General features: G+C 38.9%; 1 protein-coding gene across 1 annotated transcript in view; it reads left to right on the plus strand.

The window, feature by feature from the left end:
• The window catches only part of DNAJC15 (DnaJ heat shock protein family (Hsp40) member C15), a 31,082-nt gene extending 12,786 nt beyond the window's left edge, over positions 1-18,296 (plus strand). Inside the window, exons 4-6 of the mRNA XM_086611863.1 lie at positions 7,805-7,881; positions 12,685-12,755; positions 15,866-18,296. Coding sequence (XP_086467989.1) covers positions 7,805-7,881; positions 12,685-12,755; positions 15,866-15,936 — 219 coding nt within the window. The 3' untranslated portion in view covers positions 15,937-18,296. The remainder of the gene's footprint in view (positions 1-7,804; positions 7,882-12,684; positions 12,756-15,865) is intronic.
• Positions 18,297-19,198: the final 902 nt, after the last annotated feature.

Consider the following 19,198-nt stretch of genomic DNA (forward strand, 5'->3'; position numbering starts at 1 on the left):
GATCTGCTCCATGATCTTGCGAGGCACAGAGGTGAGACTGACTGGCTGAACGTGAGCCGGCAATGTGTGCTTGCAGCCCAGAAAGCCAACTGTATCCTGGGATGCATCCAAAGAAGCGTGGCCAGCAGGTCCAGGGGGGTGATTCTGCCCCTCTACTCTGCTCTCGTGAGACCCCACCTTCAGTACTGTGTTCAGCTCTGGGGTCCCCAACATAAAAAGGACATGGAGCTGTCGGAACAGGTCCAGAGAAGGGCCAGGAAGATGATCCAAGGGCTGGGGCACCTCTGCTATGAAGACAGGCTGAGACAGTTGGAGATGTTCCCAGTAGTGGAGGGTTTCCCTGCCCATGGCAGGGGGGTTGGAACTAGATGATCTTTGAGGTCCCTTCCAACCCTAACCATTCTATGATTCTATGTTCAGCCTGGAGAAGAGAAGGCTCCGAGGTGATCTTATTGCAGCCTTCCAGTACCTGAAGGCAGCCTACAGGAAAGCTGGAGAGTGGCTTTTGAGAAGGGTGTGTAGTGATAGGACAAAGGGCAATGTCTTTAAACTGAAAGAGAGTAGATCTTGGTTAGATATAAGGAAGAAGTTTTTTGCAGTGAGGGTGGTGAAAGACTGGAACAGATTGTCCAGAGGAGTGTAGATGCCTCATCCCTGGAAGTATTCAAGGCCAGGCCGGATGAGGCTTTGAGCAACCTGATCTAGTGGAAGGTGCCCCTGCTCATAGCAGGGTATTTGGAACTAGATAATCTTTAAGGGCCCTTCCAAGCCAAACCATTCTATGATTCCTCGGGTCTTCCTTTTTTCCCTTTTTAAAAGTGGGGGCTATATTTCACCTTTTCCAGTTGGTGAGAACTTCACTGGACTGCCACAACTTCTCAAATATGATGGATAGGGCTTCAAAACTTCATCTGCGAGTTCCCTCAGGACCTGTGGATGCATCTCATCAGGTTGCATGGACTTGTGCACCTTCAGATTCCTTAGATAGTCTTGAACTTGATCTTCTACAGTAGGCAGTTGTTCATTCTCCCAGTCCCTGCCTTTGCCTTTTGTGACTTGGGCTGTGTGGCTGGAACACTTGCCAGTGAAGACTGAGGCAAAAAATCATGGAGTGCCTCAGCCTTCTCCATATCCTGAGTAACCAGGTCTCTTGTTTCCTTCTGGGGAGGGCCCGCATCTTCCCTAGTCCTCCTTTTATCACTGACATACCTGCAGAAGCTTTTCTTGTTGGCCTTGATGTCCCTGGCCAGATTTATTTTTTTTAGGGCTTTTAACTTTCCTCAACCTCATCTCTGGCTGCTCAGACCTTTTCTCTGCATCCCTCCCAAGCTGCCTAAGCTTGCTTCCACCTTCTGTAGGCTTCCTTTTTGTGTTTGAGTTTGTCCAGGAGCTCCTTGTTCATCTCTGCAGACCTCCTGGTGTTTCTGCCCAACTTCCTCTGTTGGGGTGCATCGATCCTGAGCTTGGAGTGATGCAGCTCATGTGACGTTTACTGTCTAGGCTTAGTGTTAATTTCTGGTTTCCTGTGGTGTTTTGAGGTGCCTAACTTGGTCACTATAATTTTCAGTGGTTACTCTAGCTTTCTAGAATCAAACCCTGTCTCTCCCTCGTCACCTTTTTTTGAGAGACTGTGAAGCAGCTGCCTGTTTAAAAGCTGGCTTGTTCTCTCTGCAGTTCTCCCCCCCGCTGTTTGCAGTAGAAATCACAGTTCCTGTTGGTTGCAGTCACACAAGGTAATCCAGATGCTGTTTATCCTTTCTTCTTGCTTGCTAGTAAATGATTTGGGTAAGGTCAAGTTGAGCAATTACTAAGCGATCATTTGAAATGCCTGCTTGCTGTATCCTGAGTATTTGGCACTTTCTGTTTACTTACCTAAATAAATAACATGTACGGTCAACAACTGCGCTCATCTTTTAGTCAAAAATAGTAAGTAAAGGCAAGTAAAAGTGTTATGTTTTATTCTGAATTTCCACCTCGCATTTAACTTTTAACTTGTGGCAGTTAAATATATATTCTTAAATATGAAGTGTAAATGCTGCTGTAATTTACTTCTTAAGTTTTCTACTATCTTTTTTTTCAGTGGAGAAAGACATAGGGGGAGACATTGTTGTTTCCCCTCTATCACAAGTCATAATGCTTATTTTCAGAGAAACTCTTCTTTAGTTTGAGTCTAGTTTTGTTACTGGTGTCACAAATGCCAGTGATGCTGTTTTGTTTCTGTGTGTAGCGACAAGAGTTTGTTGCCAGTAGAAGGTGCATAGTGCTAAGCAGTCATTTGGCTTTTCTTCTTCAGACAGACCTTAATGCTGTTAATTATAATGTGAAATTAAAAAAAAAAAGGAAGTATTTTATAGCATTCATTACCTTTGTTGAATCGATATAGAAGGTTGAAAGATAGAAGGTTTTGAAGATAGAATCAGCAATTCTAGGCAAAATGAACTGTCAAAATACTCAGATCCCACAGTCCTGAAAATTCTGTTCCAGAAGAAAAGGGTGTCTTCTATTGCACTTTATTAGAGATTTTTGCACTGTTTCCCTTATTGGATCTGATTCTTCTTATACTCATGGAGCTCTGAATTGAGAGGTAAGGGTAACGACCATCTCTTTTGTCCTTCATTGAAACAAAACTTGCAGAGAGTAAAGCAATTTGCAGTCCATTTCATAATTTCTTTTCTAATTAAAGTTAAGGAAGTTAAAGTTGATCTTAGCAAATTGTGGGTTATGTTATAACACAGCTTCTCAATAGCTTGTTATTGGACTATTTTTTTTCTCCCAGTATTTTTTTTTATCTTCCAGTGTTTGTTACGTTTTCAATGGAGGACTGTATTGGTGGTGGAACAGCACATAGAGTTTTCAGAAAATTTCACTACTTCATATAATATGATATAGTATTTTGGTTGACGAGGGAAGGGCTGTGGATGTAGTTTTCCTGGACCTCAGTAAAGCCTTTGATACAGTTTCTCATAGTGTTCTGGTTGAGAAACTGATAACTGCTGGCCTGGATAGGCACACCCTCCTTTGGGTTAAAAACTGGCTGGATGGCCGGGCCCAAAGAGTGGTGGTAAATGGGGCTAAATCCGGCTGGAGGCCGGTCACCAGTGGGGTTCCCCAGGGCTCAGTGCTGGGTCCGGTTCTGTTTAACATCTTTATCAATGACCTGGATGAGGGGATTGAATGTACCCTCAGTAAATTTGCGGACGACACCAAGCTGGGAGGCTGTGTCGATCTGCTCGAGGGTAGGGAGGCCCTTCAGAGGGATTTGAACAGACTGGATCGTTGGGCTGAGGCCAATGACTTGAGCTTTAATAAGGCCAAGTGCAGAGTCCTTCACTTGGGGTATAAAAACCCAAAGCATCGCTATAGGCTCGGGGAAGAGTGGCTGGAGAGCTGCCTGGCGGAGAAGGACCTGGGGGTCTTGGTTGACTACCGGCTTGATATGAGCCAGCAGTGTGCCCAGGTGGCCAAGAAGGCCAATGGGATACTGGCGTGTAACCAGCAGGAATAGGGAAGTGATCCTGCCCCTGTACTCGGCACTGGTGAGGCTGCACCTGGAATATTGTGTCCAGTTTTGGGCCCCTCGCTTTAAAAGAGATATTGAGCTCCTGGAGTGAGTCCAAAGAAGGGCGACTAAACTGGTCAAGGGGCTGGAAAATAAAACTTATGAGGAGCGGCTGAGGGAGTTGGGGCTGTTTAGCCTGGAGAAGAGGAGGCTGAGGGGAGACCTGATTACGGCCTATAAATACTTGAGAAAAGATGGCGGGGAGGTGGGGGAAGGGCTCTTTACATTAGTGTTGGGTGATAGAACAAGAGGAAATGGGCATAAGCTTAATCAGGGGAGATTCAGGTTGGATGTTAGAAAGTATTTCTTCTCTGAAAGGGTTGTCAGCCACTGGAATAGGCTGCCCAGGGAGGTGGTTGAGTCCCCATCCCTGGATGTGTTTAAGAAAAGGGTGGATGAACTACTTAGGGATATGGTTTAATGGGGATTAGGGATGGTTGGACTGGATGATCTCTAAGGTCTTTTTCAACCTAGAAAAATCTATGATATCTGTGGTCTCGGTTACAGGGTTTTGAATATCTCTTACTTGGCATGGAAACAATGATTATGCTTTCCCTGTGCTATGGCACAGAAAGTATCTTGAAGATGTCATGGTCCAAGTGGATTGGCTTTTCTTAGCTGACTGCTTTTGTGAAAACTTACAAGAGTGAATAGACATTTGCAGAGCAAATCCAGCTGTTTTCTGTTCCCCCCCTGCCCCCCAAACCTATTAATAGCATTTGTTCAGGAAGCAGAATTTGTGTGTATAAGTTGCTGAACAGTAACAATATGCAAGGAAATTAAGCAAATTGAATGCTAGCCCCTCCCTGCACCCCAAATAATATGAAGAAATGGAGAGCTCATTTTGATGAGTTTATTTTTTTCACTACAGAATTTGTTTGTGATAGCTGTAGTTCATAAATGATCATGTGTCTAGAACTGCCTGCTCATCAAGGAGTTCTCATAAAATAAAAATATCTTGAGTATTGTTTCATTTTGTTGCAGCCATTACTTAGAATTTACAACTAGAAAAAAAAATGCTTTAATTTGACTAATGTGCAAAAGTTGTTTCTTTAGGGAACCAGACATTTACCAATATTTCCTAAAATGAAGACTCAATGTTTCTTCCCCTTATTCTAACCAATGAGAAATGATCGTTCTTGCTACATGCTTCACTGCTGAGGCAGAATGCTTTTTCTTGATGACCAATTTGACAAACTGTTTTTGTTTACGTGCCAAAGGGCACAGACAAGAGAATTTCTTTTTTCATTCCTCTTAGAAGTGAACCAAATCAAGGGTTCCCAAGGACAGAACAGTGTCAAGGAAGTAGGCTTTAAAGCCATGAAAAAGTATTTCTGAATTTAAGCCTATAGCTGTCCCTCCCTATTCTCTTACTTCAAATAGTATTTTAGGTGAAAGCTACCAAGAACAGAGACTAGCTGTGTTAGAGATAATTCAAATATTGCTCTTCTCTACATGAATAGTGAACCAGTGTCCTCTTGTATTAGAGTTATATGCTAGGATTGAAGGGCAGAGAAGAATTAACCTTCTCAGAAATCCGTCTTGCACCTAAGCTGCTTTGGGAGAAGTTCTGGAAAATCTTTCAGAGGACATTAAAGTGTGCGCTCTCTTCTGGCTGTAGTAATTGTTTGGCATCATCGCAAATTTCTGTGCAGTTCTACCTCCTCAAGGGTGTTATCTGGTAGCCATTAAATCATTAGCATAATTTCCTCTCGGAGAACTGGAGAAGCCCTGTGTGTTCCCTTACTGGTACATATTCTAACCTGTAATGTCAGTGTCCACTATTACAGACCTGCTCTGTGTTACCCTGTAGCTATTGCAGTCGTTCCCCGATGGATTTTTTGTTGTAGGCATGACACGTCCACAGTTACTTCAGCTTTGGTACCTGTAGTGTTATAGTAGTGGTTATTCCATGCATGGTTTGGGGTGGGAAGAAGAAAGAAAATTGGTTTCAGATCATAGCAGCACACCAAAAAAATATTTTCTGTGGCTGTGTATAACTTCATGGTAGCAATAAGTGAAGTATTTCTGAACCGTACTTTTGAGTGAATGTCACTCCTCAGCTAACTTAAAGGCTTTGCTTATATATCGTAGACAGAGCCCTTTAAATGCTTTAATGCTTTTGATATTACATAAGAGAGAGTTTGTGTTGTAAACATAAGGTGAAATTGTCACTGAACATGAATGGATATACTTAATGAGAAATGTGTTTTGTTAAGGGCCAGGGACATTTTTACTTGGGGGTAAAAGGAACATTAAAAATAATTTTATCTCTCAGGCCAGACTTCCCTTTGATAGCAACAAAATAAGCTTATTTTTCCCTAGTTGATAGGTTTTGCATTGGGATAAAAACTTCAGTCTTGTTGAGTGATTTCTGCATGCCAGTTATCAAAGGCAGACTGTCTTGGAGCTACATCTGTTGCCTCTGAGACATAGGATCATAGAATCATAGAATGGTTTGGGTTGGAAGGGACCTCAAAGATCGTCTAGTTCCAACCCCCCTGCCATGGGCAGGGAAACCCTCCACTACACCAGGCTGCCCAAAGCCTCATCCAACCTGGCCTTGAACACTTCCAGGGATGGGGCATCCACAGCTTCTCTGGGCAACCTGTTCCAGTGCCTCACCACCCTCAGAGTGAAAAATTTCTTCCTTATATGTAACCTAAATCTGCCCTCTTTCAGTTTAAATCCGTTACCCCTTGTCCTATCACTACACACCCTTCTCAAAAGCCAGTCTCCAGCTTTCCTGTAGGCCTCCTTCAGGTACTAGAAGGCTGCAATAAGATCACCCCGGAGCCTTCTCTTCTCCAGGCTGAAGAGCCCCAACTCTCTCAGCCTGTCTTCATAGGAGAAGTGCTTCAGCCCTCGAATCATCTTTGTGGCCCTCCTCTGAACCCACTCCAGTAGTTCCATGTCCTTCTTGTGCTGGAGACTCCAGAGCTGGACGCAGTATTCCAGGTAGGGTCTCACGAGAGCTGAGTAGAGGGGCAGAATCACCTCTCTCGATCTGCTGGCCACACTTCTTTTGATGCAGCCCAGGTTACGATTTGCTTTCTGGGCTGCCAGCGCACATTGCCGGCTCATGTTGAGCTTCTCATCCACCAGCACTCCCAAGTCCTTTTCCTCAGGGCTGCTCTCAATCCATTCTTCGCCCAGCCTGTACTTATGTGCAGGTTAGACTATGGGCTGGTCCCTAATTCTTCTTACAGAAAGATTTACATCGAGGAGGTCACTGCTAACCATCAGTGGTGGTTCAGTAACTTTTTTAAAAATTATTTTTTTATTTAAAATATGTTTGATTGACAAATATACTTTCATTCCCTATGACAATTAATTGTTATAATGATTTACTCTCATCTCCATCTCCTTTTTAATGTTCTTTTCCCACTTGTGTTTTTTTTTCCCCTTCTCAAAACAGTGGCTAAAGTCTCACATGTCAATGAGTTTTATGAAGACCAACCCCAGATCCTGTATCTAATCTTCTTCATCATCATCATCATCAGTGTCTAGGGAAGGATGAAAAGGCAAAAGTTGGTTAGAATTTCCCCATATACCCTGCTACTTTCCAGTGTTCTTCAGCTCAGTGATTTCATAAAGTAGATATTGTGGCTTCATGCTAAGCCTTTTTGTTTTTCTTTGTTTATTTTTCAGAGTTCCTGTCGTATTCCTTGACATATGTTTTTGAAGTAACATTCCTTCATGTGAAAAAACATGTTGACTCTTCATCAGTATATTATCTATATCTATTCTTATGCTTTTATAGTTGTTTTTACCTACTTTCTTTGTAGAAATATCTGGACTTCAGACTGATTGTAACTCCTTGGATGCCAAAATATTGCAACTTTTGCCGTTTTCCAGTGCAGTGGTACCAAAGCTGTTCTAAACAAGTTCCCCCCTTTCCCTCCACTGCCCTTCTCAACACACCCACTGTACCCCTCCATGCTAGTATGTACTTTGATTCTGCACTCTTTAGCCTGAAGGCAGGATTTTAATGGTTGTAGCTATTAATATCTCTTATTAGCAGTAGAAGAGTGTAAAAACATGGATAGTTGTTTTTAAGTTGGTTTTTGTATGTGCTAATGCTCGGGAGAAATCCTTTCATATTATCTGGTTTGTAGTCATTCCATGCCTTCAAAATAAATTATAGATGAATGTAATGCTCTGAATGAGGTCATATAAATACGATTTAGGTCATGGCACCTTGTGCATGAAACTAATTACTGCTTGTTTTTGCTTTCTTTTTAGAGTCTTTCATTGTACTATAAAGGAGGATTTGAACAGAAAATGAGTAGGCGAGAAGCTAGTCTTATTTTAGGTGTAAGGTAAGTTGTGTTACATTAATATGTTTTTGTTTGGTAAGTACTGAATGAAGAAAATGCACATCGCGAGGACATGGAATACCCTTAAATATCGTAACTTTTTTTTTAAAAGACTTCTAATGGTTTATAAACCATTCTAATATTCTGCTTAAGCTAAAAAGCAAACAATAAAATGCTAATAAAACATGCTACTTGTGTTTGGCTTGAAGGCATGGTAACATATTGCAGTAGAGAATTGGTGCTCTAGAAATAATCAGAATAGCACATATTGTGCTAATTAGTGTGATCACATGGCCTGGACTCCAGAAAACCCCTCGAGATAAGTAATATTGTAGATTGATTTGCTTTCGTCATTTATTAATATAATCTTGCTCATTTTTTTTCTATAAGTCAGTAATTATTTTTTTTTTCTTTCTCCACTGTTTGATTTGTCTGGATTAAAAAAGTTGCAGCATATTCCAAACAAAAATACTTGGAGAGACGCATCATTTAGAGTAGGTATGGAAAGTCATTTCCAGGCTGAAGAATCAATGAATTTTTCAGTACATTTTTGAAAAAAGCATTTGAATGGCCACTGGTAGCACACACTTTAGTGTTTTCTGTAAAGTGGTGAGCTTCAGGGCTTTCCAGATGAGAGGAACAGATCTGACCTTAGGTAGTAGATTTATTCTTTATGGCTTACATCAGTTCTGAATTTTAAGGTTTAAAAAAAAAAAGAGGATGGCTCTAATTATCCCCAAAAGAAACTATTTCAGATGATGAAAACTGAGATTTAAAATCCTGTTTCAATGTGCTATTTGCATTTACTTCTAACGTAATGGAAATTATGCAGATTTAGCATTCATTTTAAGAAATCGTAAAATAAAATATTATGTGTATTGGAAATATTTCATACTTGCACACTGAAGAGGAGATTTATAGGAATGCTCGTCAGAAATATTTCCTTTGACCTTTAAGTTTGATAATGTATTAACATTTTCACTTGATAAGGGCAAATTCAGTGATATTCCAGAGTAGCACGCTGCAGCTTATTAAATGTGTTTACAGTGGCAATGCCTAGCCTGAACACTGCTCGGGTACGTGTCTGAAGTTTCATCACATTTGAAATCAGTCCCTTTTAATTTTTAATAGCTTGAATCTGCGATGAGAATAGTGACAGTGCTTCATGTGTTTGGAGGAAGTCTTGCAAATATCACTCTTGATCAGATTTGAGGAGGTTCTTCTTAAGGTTTAACGGATTGAACCTTTAATTCTATGGAAGCGTGGCTAACAATTTTATAGGAAATTTTCATATTGTTTAAAATGCTTTTCTAGACCAGTTTAAGCTGATTGCTTGCTGTATTTTATATATATGTATAAAAATGCCACTGGAAAAAAAAAAAAGGCAAGTGAGTTTAAGCATTATGGAAAATGCCAGGGTATGCACAAGTACACAAACTAGATCTGCCTAGGCCCTCATCTTATTATCGTAATACTTGTCCCCTGTATCATCACTTTCAAGTCATATTAAATTCTGAGGCAAAACTTCCTTCGTTATTTCAAGTGCTGAGTATGCATAGGCAGTATAAATAATAAATACAAGCCATGAAAAAGGTGAGCATTTAATGGCAGCTTTTAAATCTCAAATATATTGGCCCATTACACATTCCAATGTTATTTTTTAATAATAGTCTTGAAAGGTTGTCAGAGTTTTGGTAGAAACGTGCATGTGCATTGTTTGCATTTAAACTATGTAAAAGATATCCAAAGCTACAAAGTACTGTATTGGAAATAGTGTCTGATTTTAAGTTTTATTGTTTTTGCATTAGTTGTTACGAAGCAACACTGATTACTGAAATTTGGTATAAACTTAGCACTAATTTTAACAACTATGTTCTCTGTAGAAGAAACTGCTGATGAGAGACATAGGGAAACGTCTGAGATGACATGGAAGGTGAAAATGTTAAAGAATGTTTTCCAAACATCAGACAAAATTGATGCTAGCAAAATAACTGTCCTAAGTATAATGGTTGACAACTATCAAATCCCTGATGCTGAACTTCTGAAGTTAGAAAATCTGTCTGAAAATCAGAAGTTAAAATTTTAGATAAAAATAAATAAAATTTTCTGTATTGTACCATTTCTTCCATGAAACAATATGCATACTTTCTATTCCCATAGGAAATATTTAATTGTTTGTTAAGTTACAAGATACATATATGCATTAGTAAAAATGTTTAAATCATTATTCTTAAAACATAAGTGAAATAACCAAAAAAATTACACTACTACATTAAAAAAGCATATAGTACATTGTATAAATGTACAAACACAAATATATTTAAAGGTTTAATAATTGTAGCGTTTGGGGTTTTTTTTAAGTTACTTTCATGTGATTTTTAAACACAGCTCACTGCACAGGTATATCATATGATCATAAGACCACTCAAGTAGGGAGGGACCACAGGAGGTCTCTAGTTGTACCTGCTGCTTGAAACAGGGCCACCAGTGAGATTGGAGCAGGTTACTTGGGACTGTATCCAGCAGATCTTGAAAGACTCCCAAGGATGGAGGATGTACATCCTCTCTGGGCAATCTGTGTCACTGCTGGACTGTCTTAGGCGTGAAAAAGTATTATGTCCAGCCCACACCTCCCTTTTCAATTTTTGCCCATTTTCTCTCAACCTCCAACCATGCATGAGTGTGGAAGAGCCTGGAGCCATGTTCTTTATCATAGAATCATAGAATGGTTTGGGTTGGAAGGGACCTCAAAGATATCTAGTTCCAACCCCTCTGCCATGGGCAGGGAAACACTCCACTACACCAGGTTGCCCAAAGCCTCATCCAGCCTGGCCTTGAACACTTCCAGGGATGGGGCATCCACAACTTCTCTGGGAAACTTGTTCCAGTGCCTCACCACCCTCAGAGTGAAAAATTTCTTCTTTATGTCTAATCTAAATCTGCCCTCTTTCAGTTTAAATCCGTTACCCCTTGTTCTATCACTACACGCCCTTGGAAAAAGTCCCTCTCCAGCTTTCCTGTAGGCCCCCTTTAAGTACTGGAAGGCTGCTATAAGATCACCCCAGAGCCTTCTCTTCTCCAGGCTGAAGAGCCCCAACTCTCTCAGCCTGTCTTCATAGGAGAGGTGCTCCAGCCCTCATATCATCTTCGTGGCCCTCCTCTGGCCCCGCTCCAGCAGCTCCATGTCCTTCTTGTGTTGGGGACTCCAGAGCTGAATGCAGTATTCCAGGTGGAATCTCATGAGAGCAGAAAGGAGGGGCAGAATCACCTCCCTCGATCTGCTGGCCATGCTTCTTTGGATGCAGCCCAGGATACAGTTGGCTTTCCCCCTTATGTAAGCCCTGCCCTCCAGTGTGTTGACAGTTCCCACCAAGATGACAGACTTCTCAGCCAGTTGGTGATGTTAGAAGGCAGCACAAATTTGGTGTAACTTAAGTTGTGAGGCTGTACTGGTTCAACGAAAATGTAATTTTGACATTCAAGGTTTTTTTAATAGTGGTTAAGAATCTTTAGAGACCAGTCTGACTGTGGGATAAGCAGTATCTCGTAAAGTAAGCAAATCTGATGTAAAACACCATTTTCACAATTGCTTCTCAGAGCAGAATGTGTGATTTTTCCGTAAAATGCAAGTGCAGCTTTTCCACACATGCTTTGACCATCTGAATTTCTAAATGTAGTATATCAACTCACCTTTATTATTATTAAACAATAGCTTTACAGATTAAAATATAGATGATTGTTATTTTTAGCTGTCTGGTAACAAATTGTTTCATTTTCGTAGTTACATAGTTCAAGGCCTTTTAGCCTCTGTTTAATTCTTATTTTCTCTTCTACTTTCTGTTTCATTGAAGTATTCTTTTCTTATGCAGTTCTATGAACTATTTTTGCAACATATCCTAATTTCCCTGTGACAGAATAATAATTAGAGGTTGTTTACCTTGGGAATGTAGTTAGGCTGATACCTTGCATTCAAACCGTATCTGCAAAAAGATTAATTAATTAAATCATCACTGATTAACAAGTCACCTGAAGCAGAAATGAGGCAGTGTTTTCCACATGCTAACAAATTATGAAAACCTAAACCATGCAAACTGTCTTTTTGCACGTGATAGCCTTACTATTTTGGCATACTGCATCTATAAGTGGTTATTTGTTTGGTAAGGTACATATTTAATTTAGGCCAAGTGCATATTTTATGTATCTGTCGTTGAAGGAAACAACATTGTGTAGCACTTGTAAATCAGTATGTCCCTGAATGTAACACATTGAACAGCTCTGCAAAAATAACAAATGCAGGGATTTTTTCAGGCCCCAGCAGAAAGAAGAACTCTTTATGGCAGCTATAAAAATATTTACAGTAGAATGAAATGTGATAATATGAAATAGTTGTTGTTTTGTCACTGGTCATATAAGTACTTATTTTCTAGGAGGAAAAAATGGGTTTTCTGTGTTTAATGATAAGAATAACCAGCTAGATACAGCTAGAGCTGCTAAGGTTTTTCCTTTTCTTTTTTTTTTTTTCCCTGAATTGTTTATTTTAAATGAGTGACTGTATTGTGTTTTAAAAAAAAAAAAAAACTGAAAGATACTTGTTTGTGTCAAATATACAGGCTTTTTAAAAAGGTCCTTCTCAGTGTGTCATACATACCTTTGTTATTGTCACTTCCTCGGAGATGCAGTTTTATGTTTTGTCCACAAGATGGTGAAAATCTCAAGTTTTAATTATTTTTGAAGCCAGTAAAAACTGTTAATTTATAGCCTGAGTGCAGTGGCGTTTATGGTGAGCACTTCAATTTGTATTTGCAGTCCATCTGCTAGCAAGGCCAAAATCAGAACAGCCCATAGAAGAATCATGATTTTGAATCATCCTGATAAAGGTAAATAATTATTACTTTTCTTAAGCCTCTTCCTTTCCACCTCTGGTTAAATGAGATCCTTTAGGTTTACTGATTGTGTAAATAACCACGCTGAGTGCAAATGTATGTTGTTTATTTATAGACTTGAGTATCCATGTGTCCTCTTTTAAATGAACTAGGCTTTATGAACCACAGCTTTACCCCTCTTTCTTTAATATTATTTTTTAGAGTTGTACTTCTTCAGTTAAAATGATGACCTCAGGGACCAGTCTTCCGCACTTCAAAAAAAACTTCTTCAAAAACAAGGAAAAATTAGTTACAACATTTTTAAATTGAACTGACATTCCTGTTTTGAACTGAAATGGACCAGTCACAGGTCTGAAAGTATCTTTCTGTGGGAAAATGTTCTGCAGTCACTAAGTACATCATTGATGAATTTCAGACTTCCTGGAATTAACTTGGAAAAAATGTAAAGCTGGGCCCTGTTGCTTTACTGGCCGGGTTTTTAATGTAAATTTATCTTACAGAAAGGCTATTATTATAACTTTAACTACACTACAGCTGGTTGAGAAAGAAAGCCCATATGTTCATTGCTGTTTCTACTTTAAAATAACAGATGGTGAAGAGTTGCACTGTATTTCAGAAGTCAAAAGGGGAAATCGAAGGGTTTTTCTATCTTTTTGACAGAATTACAGGGCTCCCTGCCAGCACCCCATCTTAAGAGAAGGAAAAAATAACTGTGACCACTGACCATGGGAAGTGTTTAGTTGATTCTTTTTGCTGTCTTCACGCCTCAGTTTAATTCCAAAGTTATCCTGCTTATTCGATTTCACATTTTCATTTTTTACACTTTTTATAGTATATAAGCTGTACAGACATAGAAAAGAAATTATCTTCTGCATTTCTAATATATTATGATAGTCAGAGGCCTATTAACCACTAGAGTACCTATTAGGTCAAATTTTTTTTGGTAATGAACTTCTAAGTTTATTATAGCAGTACTTAGAGATGTGAGCCAGAACCATGAATCTCCGTGTGGATGTTGAGTAGTCCTAAAGAGGCAGTTCCCTTTAGGAAGATCGTACATTTTAACGACCCACTCTTACAGTTGTAATGCACCTGCAGCTGGGCACTGTGTGCTATTAAGATGGAGCATTTTCTCAGTAGGAACACCAGTTGAAGGGATTTTTGCCTCTGTGCTGCCCCTGCAGCTCTTCTGGCATGGCCATGGAAAAAAACCTTGTGTAATGTCTTCAGCTGCAGAGCGAGGGCCTGGAGTAATCCTGAACATGTGGCAGCACAGAGAGACTTGTTTGCTTATGTATGTATCTTGATTTCTTCTGGCTGTGGGTAGCACAGATGTGCTTTTAAAATAACATTCAACATTAGAATGTTATTTTAAAATAATATTTTACCAGCTGGAGTTGATAGAAGAAAGGGCAATAATTACAGATTTTTGAAGTTACATATGTTATCTGAGATCCAAAATGTTGGAGAGAGAATTATTATAAATAAATAAATAAGACATATATAGCACTTTGCATAATAACATCCCCAGTGAGCACTACTAAAATGGTTGCTTATTAACCTTTACAGTTCAGTTTTAAAATGGTTTTTATATTGATACATTGTATGTTAATTTATCAGTTACTGATTTTGTGAAAGAATACTTGCTCGCAGAAGAAGAGGGAGAGAGAAGCCTGTTGGACTTGCCCTAATTATAAACAAACACTTAGGCAATCATGAGATTGAATTTTCTCTCATTGGAGGGCTACAAAATTAATATGGCACTTAAGGATGTAAATGTAGTGAAAACACTTTCAGCAGATTTGAATTTACTTTAAGATCCTGCACTCTAGACATGTAGAAAATCAACACACGTTTAAAAATTACTCGGGATACGTTGTTTATTGCAATTTGTAGTCTTTACTGTTTGTTTGATCCTCTTGTCTACTCTTTGAAAGAAGCAATACTCATGTAGTAAATCCTATTCCTGGCTAAAAAGCCAATTGATTTAAAAAAAGAAAAAAAAAATTCTTTTTCCCGTAGCCAGTACTCTACCCTTCCCCTGCCCTGCCTCACTTTCCTCCAGTATGTCTTACCTATTAGGGCTATGTTCAAACAAAACCAAAACATAAACAAGAGAACTCCATTACTTTTTTAAGTTGTTTTATTACACCATGAATTGACTTTAAAATTCTTTGGATTCCTGCAGAAATACCCTAAAGTAGTCTTTAAGCAAGCCTTGGCTATTTGTTTTTCTATATATGCGTCTGTAACTAGTTCTGCCTTTTTCTTCTATCATTATCTTTTCTGATGAAGAAGTAGAATGACTGAAATGATGACTGAAAAATTATTATTGAGTAGATGCCTTGGAAAAGGCTATTCAGAGCATGGTACTGCTGGAATCACGTTTTCATGTGAAAAATACAGGTGTATTATAGTAAGTGGTAAATTACTGATACAGACCTTGTAATGTTGTTTTTGGTGACTGTAGGCAGATGGTTGGCACTCAAGGGGAGAGTTAAAAAAACAAACACAAAAAGACTGCTGAACTGTAATCAGATTGTTAGATGGAGCATGAAGCAATGACAGTGTTCAGGACTAGGAGTTAGAAGGCGTACCATGTTTAAATAGCTTTAATGTGATGGTTTCTGGCTGGTAATTCCAGACATGTAGCACAGGAGAGGCCTTGGGTCCATGTGCATGCACCTAATGATTCTTTGTCAAAATTATTTGTAAAATTTTACCTCTTAGGTTTTGGGGTGGGTAGAATAGTAGCTATTAGCTTTGGATGAATGTTCAAGACAGCTGACCTTGCATACTTTTGCAGCAGCAGTGCACTGCAAGTGTAAATCACACCGGTGTAAAGTGATTTCAGTCTTCTCTCTCTGAGACAAATTGTTCAGTGTTATTCTTCGGTGACTTCAGTTTTGATTATGTTTCTCATGGTTCCTTATCAATTAGTTTACTTCATATCAGGGTCATTTTTTTTAAGCAGTTGTATGAAAAGGATCTGTTTAGGAAGGAGGAGTTAATGAAAGTGAGTAATAAGGGGATGCTGCAAATGAAGTAGTTTGATACTTAATACTGACATGTAAATGGTATTCCTTTCACCTTTTTCTTCTCAGGTGGATCACCTTACTTAGCAACAAAAATAAATGAAGCAAAAGACATGTTGGAATCCACTGCCAATAATTGAAATCCGAAGCCCTGGGTCATAAGAGATTCAGCAGATACATTGTGCAACAGCTTTTGTATCTATTTGCTCTGCTCGGTTTTTTAACACTGCATTGATTGTTCCTATTTATTGTCATAATTAAAAGTTTGAGATTGTTTAAAAGCAAACTGAAATCTTTTACAGTTATGTGAAGTTATGTACAGTTATGCTCCTGTGAGGAGCAGGGAGTTGGACTTTGTGATCCTTACGGGTCCCTTCTAACTCGAGATATTCTATGATTCTATGTATCAATTTTAGTGTATTTTTACTGAATTATGATCCATTACAAGCTTTGAAAATGTTCTCCTACTGCCTTTGGTTTTTCTTCAGAAGTAGTTGCTTCTTTCCTTAAACTTTCGGAGCTTTTTAAAATTTAAAAAATAGTCTTAAATACAGGGTTTCTTCCTCATTGATGAAGACTTGACCTTTGCCAGAAAATCTGTCACAATGTATTGAGGCACAGGAAGCATGGCAGACACTGCATGGCAAGTTTTTGGTGTCACCTTACACTTGAATCTGTTCATTTGTGAAATAGTAGGGTTTATTCGTGAGTGCAGTTCAAGAGGTAGAACTCGGACCAAAACGACTAACGGGACTACAGACTGCAGTTTCCATTAACTGCATATATGAGGCTTGGAGATACGAAGGAAGAGTCTTGGTTAGAGTTAGTTCTTTTAAATCTTAAAAGATCTCTGAAATTGTCAAATAATTATTTGGACATGCTTTTACTTCAAGTTACAGACTACGTTTATTCCATAGCAGCTGGAGTGGTGCAGGGGTTTTCATAGCAGTGGCAGTGAAGGAGGTAGGTCCATGTGGCGTGTAGTTCAGATGGATTTTATAAAAAGCAGTTGTCTGGGTCAGGTCGGTCCTGTCAGCCTGGTGTAGGACTGATATAGAAAGGAACAAAGAGGACTCTACCCCTGATGACAGTCGCTTTGCTTATGGCTCTGTATGGATACACTGAGTTTAGTTCTCCAGTAATTTTCACATCTTGGTGTTATGCTCCATTTTCCGAAGTATCATAGACACCTCCTTATGTAGCACCCTAGCAACCTAGTGCTGGCTTTGGGGAATACTGGGGCCATGGATCTCTGACTTTAAAGAGAACACATTTTAATTGACAGCTGAGAGTAGATGCTATTTGGGGCACTTGGCTGCTGTGAATTCCTACCAGTAAGTTGGCTGCAGATTAATTAATTCTCCTAAGAGGATGATGATGAGATGAGACAGTCTAGTGGATTCACTGCAAGACTTAAAAACTTTCTAGCATCCAAACTCATATCGTTTGAGGTACAACAAACAACTTGCTGAAGTGTTACAAATACAAAATTTAGATATCCCATTTCCTAAGTTACTTAGCCAGAGGAAAGTGGCTAAGAGCAGTTAAATAATTAAAGCATCCAACCTCATATTATCCACCAGAACGTGCATTTGTCTATTCATCCAGTGATGGATGTCTAGATTATATGGATTTTTTCCTTGAAAGGGAGAAAGAATATGAATTATTTGTTTTTTATCAAGTTCCTCCTGCTTTGTCACAATTCCTTTACTTTCATTAAGGATATATGAAAAAAGTTTAAGTTGACCCGGGAAGAAAATACTAACTTTAGGTAATTTAGAGATTTCCTGACAATTAGAGTGGCAGAACATCTGACAGCTTGACTGGATAAAGCAAAAAAGGCTGCAGGGAAAAACCTGCCTGGGAATGGGCATGCACTATATGAGTACTGTGCTTGAGACATTTAACTAATGCTCTAATACAAGAAATTTTAATTTAATGGACTTCATTCCTATGCAGTAGCTTAGCAGTTTTTTGTTAAAAGAGTAGCCACCCATTAATGCACACTTAAAGTTTGTTATTCCTTTCTCTGAAATACCAGTATGTATTAGAAAAAAAAAAATCATTAAGGTTTTCATTTTGGGAAAAGTGAGATGGTGAGGTTGTTCCTCATTTTCTTAAGTGGAGTCTGGTTAGTGATCTGAGACACTGTTCAAAAGCAAAATTGATATGCATGGTAGGTAGCAAAAACGTTCTCTGTAATGATTTTGAACTAACTGTTTTCATATGATTAACCTTTTTTTACCTGAGTAAAATGACATATAAAGAGCTATTCTAAAGTGTCAGTTGAAACAAATGCATTAAAGATGGCTACTTGTTCTGTTCTTAAAAATTAACTTCACGTGTCTTTGTAGGAGGTACGGGTTTTATTTTTGTGAGATTGCATTGTTGATAATTTTCTTCCTGATCTAATTATTTAAATCTGATTATTTTGGATGAAACACTTTTTTCTGGCTTTCAGTTATGAGAGAGATTGTCCTTCTTAATAAATAAAACCAGGCTCTAGTTCTGCTTTGTCCCTCTTTTTCAGAGCAGACTACTGACCGATTAACAAATTTGACAAATTAACAAATTAAAAAGTTCAACAAATTAACTTCAGCCAGTTGTGTTTCTGGAAAATGCCGTAAAATGAGTGAAGCTAATGAATAGCGATTGTGAAAGCATCATTATTGTGTGTCCGGTGGCATAACATCACACGTACAATAGCGTAAGTATGTAGCCATGGAAGCAACTAATTTTTCTCATCTGTTCACTGGTAAAGTTTGCTTTACCTACTCAATGATGTTTGGAAGGATGAAGAAAGGATAGGGAAAGGAAAGATGTAGTCAAGCAAATCGTGTAAATACTGCTCAATTTGTTGCCGCTGACAGTCAGCGTTACAGGCTAAGGAATGTCTGTGGAGACTGCCTTGCAGAAGAGCACCTGGTTTGGTGCTCAACTGGACTAGGAAAAACGGGATACTACTTTCTGTTTAATAGCATAGCTTGTTAATTTAAACTTCTAGATATTCAGCCTCTTGAGGCTCTTCTCTTTGCTTGTCAGGTGCAGAAGTTTTCTGTGTAAGAAAACTGCATAGAGTTTGATTTATTCTGGTGCGATTTCTGTCCATCCGTAACACCAGCAACAAGAAATCTCTTTTTTTTTGCCTATGTGCTTTAATGTTCGGAAGGTATTCATCTGTAACTTCTTAGCTTGGGAATTCCCAGGTAGTTTTCTACTTGCATGATAATCAGGCCCAGGTATCCTCTATAACTTCAGAAGTCAGGCAGGACTGACTGTATTTATTTGGCATTGCTGTCGGCGATTCCCAGTGTACTTAGTGAAGCACAGCTTGCTCGTCTGCCAAGTTTCTGCTCTTAATCCTTGGGATTTTTCTCTTAAATGTCATTCTTTGCCCTTGCC

The sequence above is a fragment of the Tauraco erythrolophus genome, chromosome 1, assembly GCF_009769465.1.
Source record: "Tauraco erythrolophus isolate bTauEry1 chromosome 1, bTauEry1.pri, whole genome shotgun sequence".
NCBI classification, from domain to species: domain Eukaryota; kingdom Metazoa; phylum Chordata; class Aves; order Musophagiformes; family Musophagidae; genus Tauraco; species Tauraco erythrolophus.